Source organism: Lonchura striata, chromosome 27 (genome assembly GCF_046129695.1).
Source record: "Lonchura striata isolate bLonStr1 chromosome 27, bLonStr1.mat, whole genome shotgun sequence".
In the NCBI taxonomy this organism is placed as follows: Eukaryota; Metazoa; Chordata; class Aves; order Passeriformes; family Estrildidae; genus Lonchura; species Lonchura striata.
The window spans coordinates 8797332-8816057 of NC_134629.1; the positions used below are offsets into that span (position 1 = coordinate 8797332).

The window sequence follows — 18726 nt, forward strand, 5'->3', positions numbered from 1 at the left end:
CATTCAAGCTTTTAAAGATGGGGCTGGGATTTGACCTTGAGGCTCACCTGTTGAAGAAAACTCTTTTTTGTTATTATGTCATCGGCATTTTATATTTCTTATATATAATATATATGACTATATATATATGTGTACATATATATATATATATCTATATGCATCATGCCACTGTAGATACCCATCCAGTAGCATTTAGGCCTTGTTCTTGTGCCATTTTTTTTTTTTTTTCTGTTACTGATCTCTGAATGCCTTCAAGTGTATAAAGTGTGGAATTCTCTCCGGTATCTGTACTATGTACACACATTTTCATAGGAAGCACAATAAGATGACAGATGCATTGTACATCAATACCTGCTACTCTTAACAACGATGATATAAAGAATGATATAAATGATATAACTCCCCCATGCCAAGCCTTTCTCTCTTGCTGAGCTGCTGGAAATGCTCCCCCGAGGAGGCAGGTGGGGACAGCCTCATCCCGGGATGCTCCTGGAGCCCAGGGAAAGGGAAGGGGAGGAAAAAGCTTCGGGCCAGACTTCAGGAGCAGGGGCAGAGCTGAGGCTGGGCTGAGCCTCCCTTTCCTGGGAGCTCCTGGTGCCTCATCGAGCTCCAGCCTCGCTGCCTTCCCAAGGAACACAGGGCTGGAGGAGGGAAATGATTCCTCTTCCTGAGCAGGGAAAGGAGAATTAACACTCACAGAGCTGTTAATCCCTGACAGCTCCGTGGTTTGGGACCCACAGGAGTCACCAGGTGGAATTTCATCCTGGGAGCACAACCCAAATATAAACACACACACCTTTTGTCCTAAAAATTTCCAGCTACAAAGAGCAGTAGTAACAACAGAGCAGATCCAACAGAGGGCATCCAGAAAAAGCCCTCAGGACTCCATGGAGATGGAATAATAGGGAGTGGGAGTGGGCAGGGAACGCTGAAATGCCAACGCACACCCTCCTCCCCCGGTCCCTTGGCTCCGACCGTGTCCCCTGGCTCCTGGAAATGGCAGAAATGCAGTTTTGCATCTCAACGAGAACAGTCTCACCCCGCTCTGGCGCTTCCCGGCCAGAGCTGGAGGAGCAAAGGGCAGGGGGTGGGATTGGAAGGAGAACGGACGGGCCAGGAGGGCGTTAATGACCCCGATAATCGCAGCCGAGCCGTGCCCGCTCCCTCCCCGCGGCATCCCCGGCTCCGGGGGCTGGATATCCCCCCGGCTCCGGGGGCTGGATATCCCCCCGGCTCCGGGGGCTGTAATCCCCCCGGCTCCGGGGGCTGGATATCCCCCCGGCTCCGGGAGCTGTAGTCCCCCCGGCTCTAGGGGCTGCAATCCCCCCGGCTCCAGGGCCTGTAGTCCCCCAGCTCCGGGGGCTGTAATCCCCCCGGCTCCGGGGGCTGGATATCCCCCCGGCTCCGGGGGCTGTAATCCCCCGGCTCCGGGGGCTGTAATACCCCCGGCTCCGCGGGCTGTAGTCCCCCGGCTCCGGGGGCTGTAATCCTCCGGCTCTGGGGGCTGCAATCCCCCCAGCTCCGCGGGCTGTAATCCCCCCGGCTCCGGGGGCTGTAGTCCCCCGGCTCCGCGGGCTGTAGTCCCCCGGCTCCGCGGGCTGTAATCCCCCCGGCTCCGCGGGCTGTAGTCCCCCGGCTCCGCGGGCTGTAATCCCCCCGGCTCCGGGGGCTGTAATCCCCCCGGCTCTGGGGGCTGTAATCCCCCCGGCTCCGGGGGCTGTAATCCCCCAGCTCCGGGGGCTGTAGTCCCCCGGCTCCGGGGGCTGTAGTCCCCCGGCTCCGGGGGCTGTAATACCCCCGGCTCCGGGGGCTGTAATCCTCCGGCTCCGGGGGCTGTAATCCGCCCGGCTCCGGGGGCTGTAGTCCCCCCGGCTCCGGGGGCTGTAATACCCCCGGCTCCGGGGGCTGTAATACCCCGGCTCCGGGGGCTGTAGTCCCCCGGCTCCGCGGGCTGTAGTCCCCCCGGCTCTGGGGGCTGTAATACCCCGGCTCCGGGGGCTGGATATCCCCCCGGCTCCGGGGGCTGTAATCCCTCGGCTGCGCCGGGAGCAGGTCACCCCGTCCATCTGTCACAGAGCGGCTCTCCGGGAGCTGTCTGAGCCCCAGGGGCAGCACAGCCCTGCAATTCCCGTGGGATGCAGCAGGTACCACCGGGATGGGACGTGCAGAAGCTGCTCTTTGCAGGCACAAGACTCCATCGTGTCCATTGGAGCATCGGGGGACAGCAGGAGTGGGCTGGGGACATCAGCCCCGTGGGGATGCGGGGCTTCAGGCTGTTTGGGATCTGGAGACCCTCAGTCTGTTCAGGATCTGAAGTTGTTTGAGATACAGGCAGCCTCACCCTGACCAGGATTTAGGGAGCCTCTGGAGATCTAGGGAGTTCTGGGGACCTTCAGCCCGTTCAGGATCCACGGAGACTCAGCCCATGGAGACACCCAGCCCACTCAGGCTCTGTGGAGATCCCGAGATTGCACCACCTCCTGTCGCAGGTCAGAATTCCCCGTCTCCCCTCGCTGGCTGCTGGTGACAGCAGGCACCGAGGGACAATGCCACAGCCCCGGCTGCTGCCAAAGTTTCCATGGAGCCACCAGCAGGTGCAGGGGAGGCATTTCCAAAGCTGTTCCACCAAACCCCTCCGGACAGGAGAAAGGAGGAAGGGCACAATGAGGTCACCCCAGAGCCTGTCCAGAATGAACAATCCCAATTCTCCCAGTCTTTCCTCACAGCAGAGCTGCTCCATCCCTCGGATCATCCTGGTGCCTCCTCCTGACTCGCTCCAGCAGCTCCACATCCTCCCTGGGCTGGGACCTCCAGGCTGGAGGCAGCACTCATCAGATGATCATCATTAATTGTTTAATTAATACTCGTGGTGTGATTGCACACTTGGCTTTTTCCACGGATTAATGCTGACTGGATTTGTGTCCCTTTTCTCTCTGGGCACAAGAAACCGCTTCAGGGAAAAGGAACTTAATGTTAATACTTGCAGAAAGTGGCCTTTAACTCCAACCCCAGGGGAGACAGGAATCTTTTTCCTGGTGCTCTGCCTGAACCTGCACAAACTGGACCCATTTGTGGCCATTTGTTTTCCCCATAAACTTCATCCCTAAGAATCCCTGAGGTTGGAAAAGATCACCAAGTCCAAACTGTGACTGATCCCAACTGAGTTCCACGTCCAGCTTTTCCCTGGACATCTCCAGGGATGGTGACTCCCCCATCTCTCAGGACAGCCCCTCACCACCCTTTCCATGGAGAAATTCCTCCTGAATGTAACAGGGGGGAGCTCAGGTGAGGGGTGTCACTGCCACACCTGCACATCGGGGCCCTCCATGCCTGGGAAAGGCACATCCACCTCCCTCCGAGCACATCCCGGAGCAAGGGAGGCTCCAGCACCAGGGAACAGGGGCTGTAATCACAGCTGGGGAGTGGAGGCTGACACCCCCGAGCCTTCCCAGTGTTTGGGATCATCCTGCACCCCCCAGTCCCACCCCTCACTGTCCCCATTCCCTTCCCTCACCCCCAGTCCCACCCCTCACTGTCCCCATTCCCTTTCCTCACCCCCAGTCCCACCCCTCACTGTCCCCATTCCCTTTCCTCACCCCCAGTCCCACCCCTCACTGTCCCCATTCCCTTCCCTCACCCCCAGTCCCACCCCTCACTGTCCCCATTCCCTTTCCTCACCCCCAGTCCCACCCCTCACTGTCCCCATTCCCTTTCCTCACCCCCAGTCCCACCCCTCACTGTCCCCATTCCCTTCCCGCACCCCCAGTCCCTCACGGCCCCGAATCGCCCCCCCAATCGCCGCCGCTCGGTCCTCCCCCGGCAGGGGGCGCTGCGGGCGGCGGCCGCGGGCGGCTCCTCCCCGGCGCTCCGCGCGCCGCGCGCGGCCGCTTCCGGTTCCGCTCCCTTTGTGCGAGACAAGATGGCGGCGCGGGCCGGGTTCCAGTCGGGGCCTGCGAGCGGCGGCGGCGCTGGGGCCGCGCCCGGGGCCGCGCTGGGCCCCGGAGCGCCGGGCGGGGCGGTGCGCATGGGCCCGGCGCCGGGGCAGGGCCTGTACCGCTCGCCGTTGCCCGGAGCCGCCTACCCGGTGAGGCGGGGCGGCGCGGGGCGGGGCGCGGCGCCGGGCGCGGCGGGCGCTGACCGAGTCTGTTCTCTCCGCAGCGCCCCGGGATGCTGCCGGGCGGCCGCCTGGCGCCGCAGGGCCCGGCCATGGGGCCTCCCGGGTACGGAGGGAGCCCAGCGGTGCGGCCCGCGCTGGCGCAGGCCGGGCTGGACCAGGCTCGCAAGCGGCCTGCGCCGCAGCAGCTTCAGCAGGTGCAGCCGCAGGCGGTGCCCAACCGCAACCACAAGTAAGGCACGGGAGAGGGCGCATCCCGGGGCTATCGGGGACATCTCCGGCTCCTGGGGACATCCCGGACAATGGGAGTATCTCGGGGCAGCAGCAGCAACATCCCCTGGGCTGTCGTGGGGATCGGGAGGAATTTCTTCATGGAAATGGCCAGGCTTTGGAGGGGGCTGCCCAGGAAGGTGGTGGAGTTCCCATCCCTGGAGGTTTCCAAAGAATGATGGACGTGGCACTGAGTGCTCTGGGTTGGTGACAAGGTGGGGATCGGGTACAGCTTGGAGTCAAGGGTCTGGAATGGGTCTTTTCCAATCTCAAGGATTTTGGAGTTCTTGGTCCTCCTGCAGTGCTGAAGGGTCCTGTCAGGTCCTTGTGCATTCCCCTGGGACTGGAGGACAACGCTGGGCAGGGCAGGGCTGAGTTTATGTCACATGCCTGCATCCTGATGTGATGGCCCAGTGAGAATGAAATTTGTCCTGGATTTAAAATGCTGTCCCTGGAAAAGGCAATCCAAAGTTGATTGAGGCTGGAGGTCACTTGGTGTGGATGTTGTGTCAAGTCCTCCTTCCCAAGGGGTGAACCTTCTTTCCAACAGAGGCAGCCTGTTTTTAATAGATGTAATTCCTGTTCCTGTGCTCAGAAGGGTGGGGAACATTGAGATAACCAGTTAGCCCCACTGGAGCAGGGCCCAGCTAACTGGGGAGCCCCTGGCCACTCGGTGCTGCAGGTCTTTGAGCTCCTGTGCCCAGAGCCATTCCCATTTTCACGCCTCTTTTGTCTCTTGCCCCTGTCAGTGCCAAGAAGAAGAAGATGGCAGATAAAATCCTCCCACAGCGGGTGAGTGGGGTACGGGGAGGGGCTCGGGGGGAGGTGAGGCAGCCTGGGGAGCTGGTGGGCATTTCCATCCTTGCTTGGCCACAGATCCGTGAGCTCGTGCCCGAATCCCAGGCCTACATGGACCTGCTGGCCTTCGAGAGGAAGCTGGACCAGACCATCATGAGGAAGCGCCTGGACATCCAGGAGGCTCTGAAACGTCCCATCAAGGTAAGGGGAGTCTGGGTTGTCTCCAGGCTTTGGAAGCTCCTGAGTTCAGGCAGCAGGAGGGCACTGAAGGGTTGTGTCCTCTGAGTGTGGCATATCAGAGGTCCCAGTGCTCTGGACACAGCCAGGGACTGGTGTCGCTATTGGACGCGAGTACACAGAAGCTTGGTAAGTTTAAAAGAGAAAAAGAGCTAATTTTATTTCTGACCTCATAATAAATAGAATTCTAAAAGTGACAGTGGATTGGAGGATGAAATTGCCACCTCTCCAACCACACTGGTCAAACCAGCAGTCCATCAATTCTCTCTTCCCACAAAGGAGAATGCAAAACAATCATTATTTACATGGACAACGTGTGAGAACTCCAGTAGAAATCTGTAAACATTATCAGAAGGTTAAAGAAGTTCTATGAGAACTTTAAAACTTTCAAAATATCTATAAAAGAAAACACTTTTAAAAATCAGGGTGACAGAGTGGGACCAGAGTGGGTCCTCGCTGTGTGCTCCAGGAGAGGGAGAATGCGAGGCAGCTGAAAACACTGAGCTCGGTTGTAGCAAAGCCTGTGCAGGACAGCTGGCCCTGTGCAGGAGGATTGACGCTGAGCTGATGCTTTTTCTCCTAGCAAAAGCGAAAGCTGCGTATTTTTATCTCCAACACCTTCAACCCCGCCAAGTCGGACGCGGAGGACGGCGAAGGAACCGTCGCCTCCTGGGAGCTTCGGGTGGAAGGACGGCTGTTGGAGGATGTAAGTGGGAAGTGCCCATCCTCAGAGGACACTGTGGATGTGGAGTTGGCAATGAAACCAGTTTCCCAGTGTCTGAGAGCACAGCTGGGGCTTGATATCCTCCTTCATCTCTGTTTCCCAAGGAGTCTGATGGTGACGAGACCGAGAGCCCAGCTTGGAGACCGATGGGTGTCCCCATGGCAGGACATGAATTGTCCAAAGTTCTTAGAGTTGTGAGAATCACTGGTGAGAGCAGCTCAGTGGCACTTGTGTCCCCGGCTCTGAGAACCAGGGCACTGGCATTGTACGTAACTGCTGAGGGGTTTAACTCCTGCGAGCTCATCTTTAACTCCAGTCTTTCCCTTTCTGACTTGGAAACTTGATTTTTGAGCACACGTTGGTGAATTCAGGTGTTCAGAACTTAGAGGAGCTGTTGTGCACGGTGGCTGTGCTTGAGTGCTGAGACTTGCTGCCCTAACCCTCTTCCTCCCTGTGTTGCTTGCAGTCTGCTCTGTCCAAATATGATGCCACCAAGCAGAAAAGGAAATTTTCGTCCTTCTTTAAATCTCTGGTCATTGAACTTGATAAAGACCTGTATGGCCCTGACAATCACCTAGTAGAGGTGAGCTGCTTTTTGCTGTGTTTCCTCTAAAAAGTGGGTTGGTGTTTCAGCAGGTGGGGTTTGTGTGTTATTTATAACTTGGGAGGTGGGAATCCTTGAGGCTTCTAGGAGCCAGGAGCTCTTGAATTCTCACTTTGGCTTTTCCTCTCACTTCCTGAAGGTCAGAACAAATGTACTGATTCTTGTTTCAAACTCTAAGTAGGAAGAATTGGAGCTTTCTCTCATTGGGTGGAATTTACTGGCAAAGCTTTTTGGGTGCCCAGCAGCAGGAGCAGGGGAATCATGTTGGGGGGTCTTCTGAATTCCCTCTCATGTTCCAGTGGCACAGGACTGCTACGACTCAGGAGACAGATGGCTTCCAGGTGAAGAGGCCGGGGGATGTGAACGTGCGCTGCACTGTCCTGCTGATGCTGGATTACCAGGTAGCATAGTAGGGAAAAATTCCTCCCTGTAGGGGTGGGGAGGCCCTGGCACAGCTGCCCAGGGAAGCTGTGGCTGCCCCTGGATCCCTGGAAGTGCCCAACGCCAGGTTGGACAGGGCTTGGAGTACCCTGGGATAGTGGAAGGTGCCCCTGCCCATGGCAGGGGGTGGAATGAGATTTCTTTAACGTCCTTCCCAACCCAAAGCATTGCATGATTCCATGCTGGGTGCAGCAGTGTCGGGCATGCACCATTACCTGTGTCTCACCTCTCTTTGTTCAGCCTCCCCAGTTCAAACTGGATCCACGCCTGGCTCGGCTCCTGGGCATCCACACCCAGACCCGGCCCGTGATCATCCAGGCCCTGTGGCAGTACATCAAGACCCACAAGCTGCAGGACCCCCACGAGCGGGAGTTTGTCATCTGTGACAAGTACCTGCAGCAGGTGAGCAATGGCAGGGCAGGAACAGCAGCAGCTGGATCAGTGTCCAGCATGGGCAGCCGGGGGTGGCTGCAGCGAGCCCCTGCTCCTCCCTCAGCCCTGTCTCTGTCACAGATATTCGAGTCGCAGCGGATGAAGTTCTCCGAGATCCCACAAAGGCTTCATGCCTTGCTGATGCCCCCCGAACCGATCATCATCAATCATGTGATCAGGTGAGGCTGCTCCACGTGAGTTTCCAGGAGGGAGTGGGAGGCTGGGATGGATGAGGAAGACAATGTGGTATGTCCTGATTTTCAGCAGCAGTTCCCATGTTGCCTGTCACAGTTCCTTTGTACAAGAGCAGCCGCCTCTCTCATTACCACATCCCTCTTCCAAAGGCACTCCCACATCCTGCTGTGAATAGAAACCTTCTTGGAGCACTCATTTCTTTTGCTGCAAAGCTACTGGTGGGCTTTAGCTGCTTTTAGGGCTGAGGCTGACAGGGGCATGGCTTTTCCCTGTCCCTGCCTGCAGTCCATTAGCTGCAGCATCCCAGAGGAGTTGCATTTGCTGCTTTCTTGAACTGGTCCCAGTTTTTGCCTTCTTTCTGGAGCTACTCCCTGAATTTGGCTTCTTGTGGATGTCCCCAGTGTTGACCCAAATGACCAGAAGAAGACAGCCTGCTATGACATTGACGTGGAGGTGGATGATACCCTGAAAACTCAGATGAATTCCTTTCTGCTCTCCACAGCCAGTCAACAGGAAATTGCTGCTCTGGATAACAAGGTAGGAAAAGCTCCTTCAGGTCTGCTCTCCTTGTTGCTGGGCAGGGATGTGTCTCTGGACAAAGGATAGGAGTGCTCTGTTGATTGGAAGCTGCCGTGGGATGAGGCGTGTTTACAAATGTGGCTGTACCTGGAAATGTAATTTTTAAAGCAACCAGTGTATGGGAAAACTGGTAATATTTAGCGAGCAGGGAACTGGGAGCTGAACATCCAGTTTAAGGTAAGTATAAGTTAACTAGAGAGTGTAAGAATTTTCCTTCATTGTTGGATCCCTTGATGTTTCTGACTTCTCCCCTGTTCTGTGTTTGTGTCCTTCAGATCCATGAAACAATTGAGACCATCAACCAGCTGAAGACACAGCGTGAATTCATGCTGAGCTTTGCCCGAGATCCTCAGGGCTTCATCAACGACTGGCTCCAGTCCCAGTGCCGGGATTTGAAGGTAAAAGCTTTGTCTTGTCTGGAGGGTGGTCCAGTTCACACGCTTCCCTCATTAGAATGAGCTCCCACAGAGAGAAGGAGACAATTTCCTCCTCAGAAAGCGAGGCTGGGATTTGAGTCAAGCATAAGAAGCTGACCTGAGCGCACTGAGATGTCTGTGAGGAACACAGCACAGCACAGCCAGAGCTTTTGCACTCGCTGAGCTGTTGTGCCTTTGTGCTCCCAGACAATGACTGATGTCGTTGGGAATCCTGAGGAGGAGCGCAGGGCCGAGTTCTACTTCCAGCCGTGGGCGCAGGAAGCCGTGTGCCGATACTTCTACTCCAAGGTGAGTGTCCCCAGGCAGGGGTCCCTCTCCGAGCCTGTCACTCCTTGGGGCACACAGTGCTGGGGGAAGGTGGCAGTTGCATCTTGGTCCCAGTTGGAGCTCACCCTTTCCCAGCTGGCTCCTGTGTGTTAACTGGGTGCTCTAGTGCTGCACCACCCGAGGGTGTTAATGCTGCAACTCGGCTCCTCTTGCAGGTGCAGCAGAGACGGCAGGAACTGGAGCAGGCCCTGGGGATCCGGAACACATAGGCTGCTCTGCTCCTCCCCAGCAGAAGCATTACAGCTGTTTGTGGAGACAGAGCTGCAGAGCTCACTGTTCCAGCTCACCAAACCCCACTCTGGCAGCGAGGCCCACGTTATTCATCCTGGCATTGTCCCTGCAGGGGCAAGCCCAGGACACCTGGGGCAAGAAGACAGGCTCCAATGAGCACACATTTCTACCTGGTTTTCTTCCTGACTGTTGCCTTGTCAGTCCCAAGGCTTCCACGAGCATCCCCGTGACTCTGCACTGTCCGTAGTGTCCCCGGTAGCCAGAGTGACTCAGAGCCTTCTCTCAGCCCATTCCTCCCCAGCCAGCATCTGGCTGGGCACTCAGAGCTGGCTCTGAAGCCTGGCTCTGCTTTAAGGTGTGGCTGGGCTCTTCCTTGCCACGTTTTACAGCCCGTGCCAGGCGCTGTCGTGGGCAGGATGCCATGAGCTGACATACCTCCCTGCCTTCACCCCCTCCTCAGAGGGTGCTGCTGTACTGGGCTGCCTCATAGGTCACTCTCCTCCTTGAGGAAGTTACTGAACTGTGTAGAGAATTGCTTCTTCCCTTCTCCCTTCTCCCCTGCCACATTCCCTTCGTGTTCCGTGATGGACTGTCCTAGGCTGGGATCACAGGGAGACAAGGCCTTGGCTTCCTGCAGGGATGTGGAAGCGTTGGAGTGATGCAGCGCTCTGCACTTCAAGCACCTACAACTGGGTTCCAGCCAGCCACGTGGCTGTTTGTTTTCCCTGGAGCAGGGAGAGGAGATGGAGCAGCTGCCTGGAATTCTGTAGGGACAGTGTTGTAGGCTCATTCCTGCAGGACAGTTGTCCTGTGTCACTGGGGACCAGAGGCTCCTTCGTGTGGGTCCAAGGGTCCAAGGACAGGACAGTCCTTGGAAATGGACATTTTTCCAAGCATATGTGAGTTAGCAGGTGTTTCCATGCTGAAGCTCCTGTGGTTTTTAGTCAAGTTTTAGGCTGTGGAGCTGCCATAGGGCCCAGCATGGTTCAGGAATGTACAAATAGGATTTCTCCACTGTGAGGAGTAGCAGCCCCGATGCCTCCTCCTGGAATGAGGTACTGGTGGTCAGGCTTAGGAGAATGAAATAGCTCCTCTTCACTCCAATCCCAGTGTTTGTGCTCGGGACTATAATGCAAATGGACTCAAAAATTGGTCTGACTCTTGGATTAGCTGCAGGATCATGTTACTGATGAGCACTCACCCAGTTCAGTGTGGCTGGGGAGGCTGCTGTGAGTTGGAGCACCTGGGTGGCCGTACTACTCCTTGTGTCTGTGTTACTACATGTCTGTGAGTAATAGACTCTCGACTCCCCCTCTCCTTTGCCCTTCTGAAATGCTCCTCTGGTGGTACTGGGATGAAGGTCTTGGTGCTGGAGAAGCAGCCCCTGACTCCTCAGGGTACTCCCACAGGAGGGATGCTGAGTCCTACATAGGCAAACGTAGCTGTTGCAGAGTAACTGCTTTTCTTAACTGAATATTACGGTTTTTTTCCATGGACCAAATTTTTTTTTTTGTACTGTATCCTTGTAGACGTCACCCAGTTTTAATAAAAGACTCCTCTGAAGGAAGCTGTCCTCCTCCTTCCATGCTGACAGCTTGCACTCTCCCAGCTGCCATGGGGGATGAGCCTGGTGACTCCCAAGGAAGGGACACGATTATCTCTGCTTTCTTCTTTTCAAAGCCAACAGGGTTAAGTGACTGAAGAGAAAATGTTCTTCATATTTTGGCCTTTTATAGTGAGCCCTTCATGGTGGGATCTCCCAGCCTGCAGACTCTGCTAAGCCTTTGCAAAGTGCTTTGTGGTAAACAAAGTAACCTGAGCAAAACTGGAAATCCAGTGGCCAATGCTAATAAATCCTGAACTGCCTCGTGTCCACTTGGCTGGATTGTGGCAGCCTGTTGGACATCCCAAGGGAGTAGGGCAGAATTTGAAGGAAACCACTACAGTTTACACACAAGGGTTTAAAATTACGCAGAAGGGTTTTTATTCTCTTCACCCTGCTTGTTTATAAAATGTAACTGCTTTGCTGCTGACCTGGGAGCCCTTGGGGCAAGGGAAAGATCCTCTGTGTGAAGGGAAAAGTGCTGCTGGCTGTGGTTAGGGTAGGAGCTGAGCCCTGGGGCTGCACCAGGCAGTTCCTGCTCCTTCGCTGGGGGGGAAAATGACACTTTTTAGCAAGAGGGGGACACTAAAATGCTTTTCTACAGGATGGCTCAATAGTCATGAGTCAGCTTGGTGAGTGCTCTGCCAAGGGGTCTGCAGCTTCCTCACTGTGGGCAGCAGAGGGGCAGCTCTGATCCCTGCTCTCTGGGACAGTGTCAGGACCCCAGGGAACGGCTGGAGCTGTGTCACGGGGGTGGGATGGATATTAGGAAAAGGGTATTTCCCCCAGAGGGTGCCCAAGCACTGAACAGGCTCCCCAGGCAATGGTTACAACCCTGACCCTGCCAGAGCTCAAGGGGCGTTTGGGATGGTTGTGGTGTCCTGTTCAGGGCCAGGGCTTGGACTCACCAATCCTTGTGGGTCCCTTCCAGCTTAGGGGATTCCGTGACTCCTGGTTCTGGGGAATCTGAGCTGCTCCAGGGCAGCGCTTTGCACCTGCCGCGCACGGAGCGGTGCCCGGTGCCCCCGGGGCGAGGCGGGGCCGGGGGCGGGCCGGGGCCGCCCCTGCTCCGGGCAGCCTTGAAATAGCAGAGGCGGGTTCCGAGCCCGCAGTGCCCCGCTCTCGGCACCATGGGTGGCAAGAAAGTGTGCATCGTGGGCTCTGGCAACTGGTGAGCGCCGGGCACCCGGGTCCCCTCGGCGAGCACAGCGCGGTCCCCGTCCTCCCCCGGTGCCAGCCGTCCCCATCCCTGCGGGTCACAGCGTGACCTGCGGTGCCCTGGGCTCCCCAGTGCCCACAACCACGGCCTCCCTCTGCCCTCGCAGGGGCTCGGCCATCGCCAAGATCGCCGGCAGCAACACAGCTCGGCTGAGCAGCTTCGAGAGCCAGGTGAACATGTGGGTGCTGGAGGAGGAGGTGGGCGGCCGGCGGCTCACGGACATCATCAACACGGAGCACGAGAATGTCAAGTACCTGCCGGGGCACAAGCTGCCCCCCAACGTGGTGAGTGTGTGCCAGCAGTCTCTCCGAGGGGCAGAGCTGCTTGCCAGGCTTTGGGGAGAGGCCAGCAGCTCTGGGGGCTGTGGAACCCCGGGATGTGAAGGCAGGGGATGCACCGGGCTGTGCGGGGCTCAGTCATGCCCTCCCACTGACCTTCATCTGTGCTTGGATGAGCTGCAGCCCTGGCTGCTCTCACTGCCCACCTTTGACCCTGCTCTGGCATCCCTCAGGCTGGGCTGGAGGCCATGTGGCTGCCTCTGGGCTGGCATCATCCCACCCTGCTCCAGCCCCTCTGCTGGCAGGGACCTCGGCATGGTGACTCTGGGCCCTTCCTTCCCATCCATCTTCCCAGTTCCTAACAACACTCACACTCTATTCAGGTGGCAGAGCCAGACCTGCTCAAAGCCTGTGCAGGGGCTGATGTCCTCCTGTTCGTGGTGCCTCACCAGTTCATCGGCAAAGTCTGTGACCAGCTCAAGGGCCACGTGAAGAAAGAGGCCATTGGGATGTCACTCATCAAGGTGTGAGCTGGAGCAGCACTTGCCAGGGTGCCAAGGCAGGGGAGCTGAGAGCAGCCTGGCTTGGAGAGGCTGCTAAGGGAATCCAGGGACTTTGGAGCAGAAATGGGCAGTGGGGGGAAGAAGGGAAGTGGGAACAGAGTCTTTGTGGGGATTTTGAGGTGTTGGTGGAGAAGGGTGAGTGCATATGGGAGATCTCAGGTGCTGAGAGGAGCAGGGCACAGCTCTGCATGTCAGAATCAGTTGGAGCACTGCAGCACAGGGAATGGCAGGACTGGGGTGGAGGGCAGGTGTCCAGGAGGGGCAGATGCTCATTGTCTGGCTGGCAAGGTGGTGTTCAGTCAAAGGTTGGACTCAGTGTCCTTAGAGATCTTTTCCAGTGTAATTGATTCTGTGATGTCTGTCCCTGGCTGTCCCCCAGGGCGTGGATGAAGGACCAGATGGGCTGAGGCTGATCTCAGACATCATCCATGAGAAACTGGGAATAGAAATGAACGTGCTCATGGGGGCCAATATTGCCAGTGAAGTGGCAGAAGAGAAGTTCTGTGAAACCACCATCGGTAAGGAGCCAACAGCCCTCCTCGTTAGCAGCTTTCATTTGTGATTAGCAGGAAGAGGCAAAGGGTGGAGTATGGTTCACCTCAAACTCCTGCTGCCTTGGGTGAACTGGCCCTGTTCCCTGGGAAGACAGGAGACTCCATAGGAGTTGGCTGAGCTCATTCCCAGGGCTTGTGATGGGATCACTCGCTTCATTAACAACAGAGTTGTGCTAAAAGTTCCTGCCAGCATGGAGCCAGCATCAGGCAGCTGCCTGGCAAAAATTAAAGGGGTGGGCAACAAGAGGCCCTTTAGGAATAATTTCCATCCTTGATTTCCTTGGGCTTCACAGGATGCCCACCTGGATCTCATGTTATTGCCAGCCAGGGCTGCTTGGAAGTTCATCTGGTGACAGTTCCAACATCCTCCACACTGTTGGGGGCTGTGCACAGAGCCAAAACAAACAGAACCGTTTGCTGGGTCAGAAGTTGTGGCATTCAAAGTGTCTGTTTTATTAAACAACAGCAAACACACTGGGCAGGAGGCTGGAGAGGTGGAGCAGAGCCCACAACCCCTGCAAGCACAAAGGACCCTGCAGGGACAACCAAGACAGAAAACTGCAACCCCAAATTTGCAACCTTTGAAGATGCCTTTAACCTACTGAGCATTCAGAAAGTATTTTCTGTCTTGCTTGACACAGCAGCATGGATTGCCCCTTCTTCTGGGAATGTCAAAACTGAACATTGCTTATCTGTCAGGCAGTGTGTGCCTGACTCTGTGTGGACCTACAAATGTTTTGCAACATTGGTTGTGCAATAGGTTCCTCTCACTGGATGACCTTCAGGAGAGCATGGACCTACCTCGTGGCTCTTCCCCATCATCTTCTTCTTCATCACTTTGTCTCCTCAGGCTGCAAGAACATGAAGCATGGGCAGATGCTGAAGGACCTGATGCAGACCCCCAACTTCCGTGTGTCGGTGGTGCAGGAAGCTGACACTGTAGAGATCTGTGGGGCTCTCAAGGTGGGTGTGCAGGGCTTGGTGAGCAGAGCCTGGTGCTCTGCAGGGAGCTCGGGGAGGAGAGGTGATGGGCACTGGCACAGCCGGCACTTGGGATGACACAGGCTGCTCACGGATGCAGCCAAGCCCCGAGTTCCATTGAGAAGAGATCCCTCCATGTTGCTATTGTTTTCCAGAATGTGGTGGCTGTAGGAGCTGGTTTCTGTGATGGGCTTGGCTACGGTGACAACACAAAGGCTGCCGTGATCCGCCTGGGCCTGATGGAGATGATTGGCTTTGCCAAACTCTTCTGTAAGGGTCCCGTCACCTCCTCCACCTTCCTGGAGAGCTGTGGTGTTGCTGACCTCATCACCACCTGCTATGGGGGTCGCAACCGCAAGGTCGCCGAGGCTTTTGCCAAGACTGGGAAGGTGAGCAGAGCTGGAAGTGGCTGATCAGTGTGTGGATAAAGCTGGGTCAGGGGAAGTTCAGGTGGGATATCAGCAAAAAGTTCTTCACCCAGAGGGTGGTCGGGCACTGAACAGGCTCCCCAAGGCTGCCAGCGCTCAAGGAGTGTTTGGATGACACTCTCAGGCACAGGGTGGAATTGTTGAGGTGTCTGTGTGGGGCCAGGAGTTCTACAGGATGATTCTTGTGGGTCCCTTCCAACTCAGGAATTCCATGATTCTATGATTCCTGCATCAACCTGGTGAGCAGGCAGGGACGTGATCCCCCTTAGCACTGTGGGATCTGTCTGTGCTTGGCTAGTGCTGCAGCCCAGCTCCAGCCCAGGAACGTGGTGCAGCAGCAGAGCTGCAGATCCAGCTTCTCACTGCTGGGTTGTTTCAGTCCATCGAGCAGCTGGAGAAGGAGATGCTGAATGGGCAGAAGCTGCAGGGTCCCCAGACATCTGCTGAGCTGCATCGAATCCTCAAGAGCAAGAATGCAGTGGAGAAGTGAGTGCTGGAATCTCTGCACTTCGTTGGGGTGGAGCTGGGACGTTTTCAGGAGCAGCAGGAGGTGAAAGCCCCCACCAGCTGGGCAGGAGTGGCCTGTTGGATGGGGCACAGTGCCATTGGCCCATCTGCTCCTGCATGCCAGGACAGAAGTCGAGGTGCTCTGACTCTGCCATCTGTGGTGACTTTCTTTGTCTGCTCACAGGTTCCCCCTCTTCACTGCTGTGTATCGGGTCTGCTACGAGGGAAAACCTGTCACTGACTTCATCACGTGTCTCCAGAACCACCCTGAGCACATGTAAGGGGCTCTGCCTGCCGACCACAGATCCTGCTGAGATGTGCTGAGAGCTCCTGCCCACACCAACCTGACCTGCTGCCACAGCCTTGGAAGGAGTCCAGGCCTCCGGGGAGTCTTTGTAAACTGCTGGAAGAGCAGAGGTTCCCTTCCCCAGCCCCAGACACTGCCCTGGACACTGAGCCTGGCACAGAGGTACCTGCTGACCTCTTCCTCTCTTGGAAGAACTCGTTTAATTGCTGCTGCTAAGGTTTGCCCTCAGCAGGGCTGAGAATCTTCCTCCTTCCACTTCCTCACAGTGGATTCAGCTCTCGGAAGGATTCTGCCAGGCCATCATGATAGATAAGGGCTGGGCACTGTCTGGCAGGGAAAACAGTGTCCCAGGTCCTCCCTCTTAGCCCCATGGGGCCACTCTGGGTGACAACAGCCTTTCCCTACCTGCTGCTGCTTTTGCATTCCCTGTCTGGTGGAGAGGGCACAGTCCCCTGCCAGGCTCCACCTGGTGAGTGCAGCTCTCAGGACTTCCAAAGGCACTGAGGATCTTTTCTAAGCAGCACCAGCACAGACAATGGCATTCCTTGCCACCCAGCTACGTGCTGCTTTCCCCCAGCTGCTCCTGCTGACCCAGGGACACTCTGGAGCTTGTTTATTTAGAGCTTTTGCTCTCGCCATCAGACCTGGCCCCAGCCCTGGGGAGCTCCCCTGTTGTCACAGGTTTGCCTGTGCTAATTCCATGCCCGCTGACTTCTCTCCCTGTCTCAGTTTGACCTCTGGGGCTTGGCACTGCCAGGGACCAACTGCCCCTGAGTCTGTGTGAGCAGCTGGTGTGATCCCTGCCTTGTACCTGCACAGCAGGCAGGTGGGTCACCACAAGGCACCTGAGTCACATTGCTGTTAAGTAATTCCTCCACAGCCACACTTTTCCTTCCTCTGGCTCACTTCAGCCTCTGCTTTAGACTGCTCTGTGCCTCCATGTGTGGCTGTCCGGGAGCTGAGGAAGGAGGTCTGCTTTCCTTCATGTGGGGATGCTGCAAACTGCCCTCTGGCACAGGGGCAGGAACAGGCATATGATCCACAAGAGGTACATGGAGGTGTCCAGCATCCCAGGACACAACAGAGGTCTTGGGCCTCACACGGAGCCTTTGAAATTTGCCCCTTGTCCGGACAGGTGCCGCATGTCCCTCTGCTCCTCTGAAGCTGGTGGTGTTTGCTCAGGCCAGAGTGTCCAGTGGTCACTAATCCTGCCTGGCCTGGAAGGCTGGAGCGCTGCAAGGCTCCCTGTTCTCCCCCATTCAAGTCCCAGAGCCAAGGGGTCTCTGACTAGCAGTGTTCCTTTGAAATAATAATAAACATGGAGAGGAGATAGGAGATGCTCTCCTTGTTCTGTGGCTCCAGTGCATCACTGTTGCTGGGCTGGTGCCTGCTGGACTTGCTGAGTGCTCAGAACAGGGCACTGCCCGTTCCCTCCTGGCTCTGCACCCCCCTGTGCTGTCCCAGAAACAACAAGAACCTCCCTGTAGGTCCCTGTTTAGCCCCAACGTCACACAGTGTCCCACTTGCTTTGTCTCAGCAACGGTTCCAGGATTAAAATTTGGCCGTAGGACTGTGGCGGGTTGGGATTGCAACATTGAGCTGGGTACAGAGTCCTCACCTGGGGCCAGCAGGAGCCAGGCCAGGACCACACTGTGCCCCACACATCCCAGGCCTCCCCTCCTCTGACGTCTGGAGCTTCCCAGGACACACTCTGGGATTTTATTCATCTCTTCCCAGCTGCTTTTCCCAGACTTGCCTTGTTCCTGTGTGTCTTTAAAGGAGCCCCGTACTGAGTGACCTTTCCAGGGCTCTGAAGCCTCTGCTCAGTGTCTTACAAGGGGAATTTAATCTGCTGGCACTGCACTTGTTTCTGTGCCTTTTATTAGCCACGTTTTCTCAGCAGGCACTCCGCGACCTTTAAATTCAGCAGAACTGTCGTGTGGGGGGAGCCAACAGGGCTTCCTCTGCCGAGGAGCTTTATTGAGCTTGGAGGAAGGATAAAGGAAGTCCAGTGTGTTCCTGCAGGGCTGGCACGACTTCTAGTTCTCTTTGTCTTCAAGGGCTTCAAGGAATCCAAGTGTTTGGATACGAAGCTCATGCAGGAGAGAGGTCCCTGAGCTCTGCTCCCTCACACAAACTCCTGTCAGCACCTGCCTAGAGAATCCAGCAGGGATTTGTGTTTAGCTGGGAGCTCCTCTGCGATGGAAATGCTTTGTGCATTCCCTTTGTCCATGTTTCTTTGACCCTGGAAACCCCTGAATCGCTGCAGACCCTTGCTGAGGGTCCCAGGTCTCCAGTGATCTCTCTCTTTTAAACACACCACACTGCAGCTGGATGTCCCGAGCTATAAAAAGTCTTCCCTTTGCCATTTGGAATTATGTTCTGCAGGCTCAGCAGATCCCACTGCCGCAGCCCTGGGAGCTGCTGCTGGGGGGAAAGAAGGATGAGGAGGGGATAAAGAGTGACCCTGGCTGCTGCGGAGCTCGAGGGAGCCCCGGATCGAGCAGGGCTGGCACAGCAGAGTTCAAATGCTGCAATGGAGCTCCGTGAGGGGAGCAGCTGCCACAGGGGAGGACAGGAGGGGCTGGGGGAACGTGGCCTGTTGGGAAGGAGGCTCTGGGCTGACACCAGGGCCCTTGGGAGGGCACAGGGACCCTCAAGAAAGCGCCGGGACCCTCGGGGAGGCACTGGGACCCTCAGGATGGCAGCAGAACCCTCGTGAAGCCACCGTGACCATCGGGATGGCACCGCGCCTCCGAACCTCAGGGCTGCAGCAGCACCCGGAAAGCCTCGGCCCCATCCACGCGTGGCCAAGGACTGTCCCCTGCGGGCTCCCGGCACCTCAGGCAGGGAGCCTGGCGGGTTGCGCGGTGCAGGGGGCTCCGTGTGGGCAGCGC

General features: G+C 56.6%; 2 protein-coding genes across 3 annotated transcripts; both read left to right on the forward strand.

Annotated features, from left to right (window-relative positions):
* The first annotated feature begins 3919 nt into the window (after positions 1-3919).
* On the forward strand, positions 3920-10952 carry SMARCD1 (SWI/SNF related BAF chromatin remodeling complex subunit D1). Its single transcript, XM_021545229.3, has 13 exons — positions 3920-4084; positions 4159-4346; positions 5134-5176; positions 5261-5383; positions 6003-6125; positions 6610-6726; positions 7047-7148; positions 7429-7590; positions 7702-7799; positions 8217-8352; positions 8670-8792; positions 9018-9119; positions 9314-10952. The coding sequence occupies exons 1-13, from the start codon at positions 3920-3922 to the stop codon at positions 9365-9367; spliced, it is 1536 nt and encodes a 511-aa protein (XP_021400904.1). The 3' UTR covers positions 9368-10952.
* A 1143-nt stretch (positions 10953-12095) lies between these two features.
* GPD1 (glycerol-3-phosphate dehydrogenase 1) lies at positions 12096-17164 on the forward strand. Of its 2 annotated transcripts, XM_021545230.2 has the most exons (8): positions 12096-12163; positions 12318-12495; positions 12873-13013; positions 13432-13570; positions 14457-14569; positions 14743-14976; positions 15395-15501; positions 15707-17164. In XM_021545230.2, the coding sequence occupies exons 1-8, from the start codon at positions 12123-12125 to the stop codon at positions 15801-15803; spliced, it is 1050 nt and encodes a 349-aa protein (XP_021400905.1). In that variant the 5' UTR covers positions 12096-12122; the 3' UTR covers positions 15804-17164. The 2 variants fall into 2 exon arrangements, with proteins under 2 accessions (XP_021400905.1, XP_021400906.1); XM_021545231.2 differs by lacking the exon at positions 15395-15501.
* The last annotated feature ends 1562 nt before the right edge of the window (positions 17165-18726 follow it).

What these genes read in the sequence shown, in the direction of transcription:
- GPD1 (XM_021545230.2), top strand. Translation starts at nt 12,123, where the DNA reads ATGGGTGGCAAGAAAGTGTGCATCGTGGGCTCTGGCAACTG. An exon ending in ATCGTGGGCTCTGGCAACTG is followed by an intron (nt 12,164 to 12,317) that starts GTGAGCGCCGGG and finishes CTGCCCTCGCAG; the next exon opens with GGGCTCGGCCATCGCCAAGA. An exon ending in GTTCTGTGAAACCACCATCG is followed by an intron (nt 13,571 to 14,456) that starts GTAAGGAGCCAA and finishes TTGTCTCCTCAG; the next exon opens with GCTGCAAGAACATGAAGCAT.
- SMARCD1 (XM_021545229.3), top strand. Translation starts at nt 3,920, where the DNA reads ATGGCGGCGCGGGCCGGGTTCCAGTCGGGGCCTGCGAGCGGCGGCGGC. An exon ending in CCCAGTGCCGGGATTTGAAG is followed by an intron (nt 8,793 to 9,017) that starts GTAAAAGCTTTG and finishes TTGTGCTCCCAG; the next exon opens with ACAATGACTGATGTCGTTGG. An exon ending in GCCGATACTTCTACTCCAAG is followed by an intron (nt 9,120 to 9,313) that starts GTGAGTGTCCCC and finishes CTCCTCTTGCAG; the next exon opens with GTGCAGCAGAGACGGCAGGA.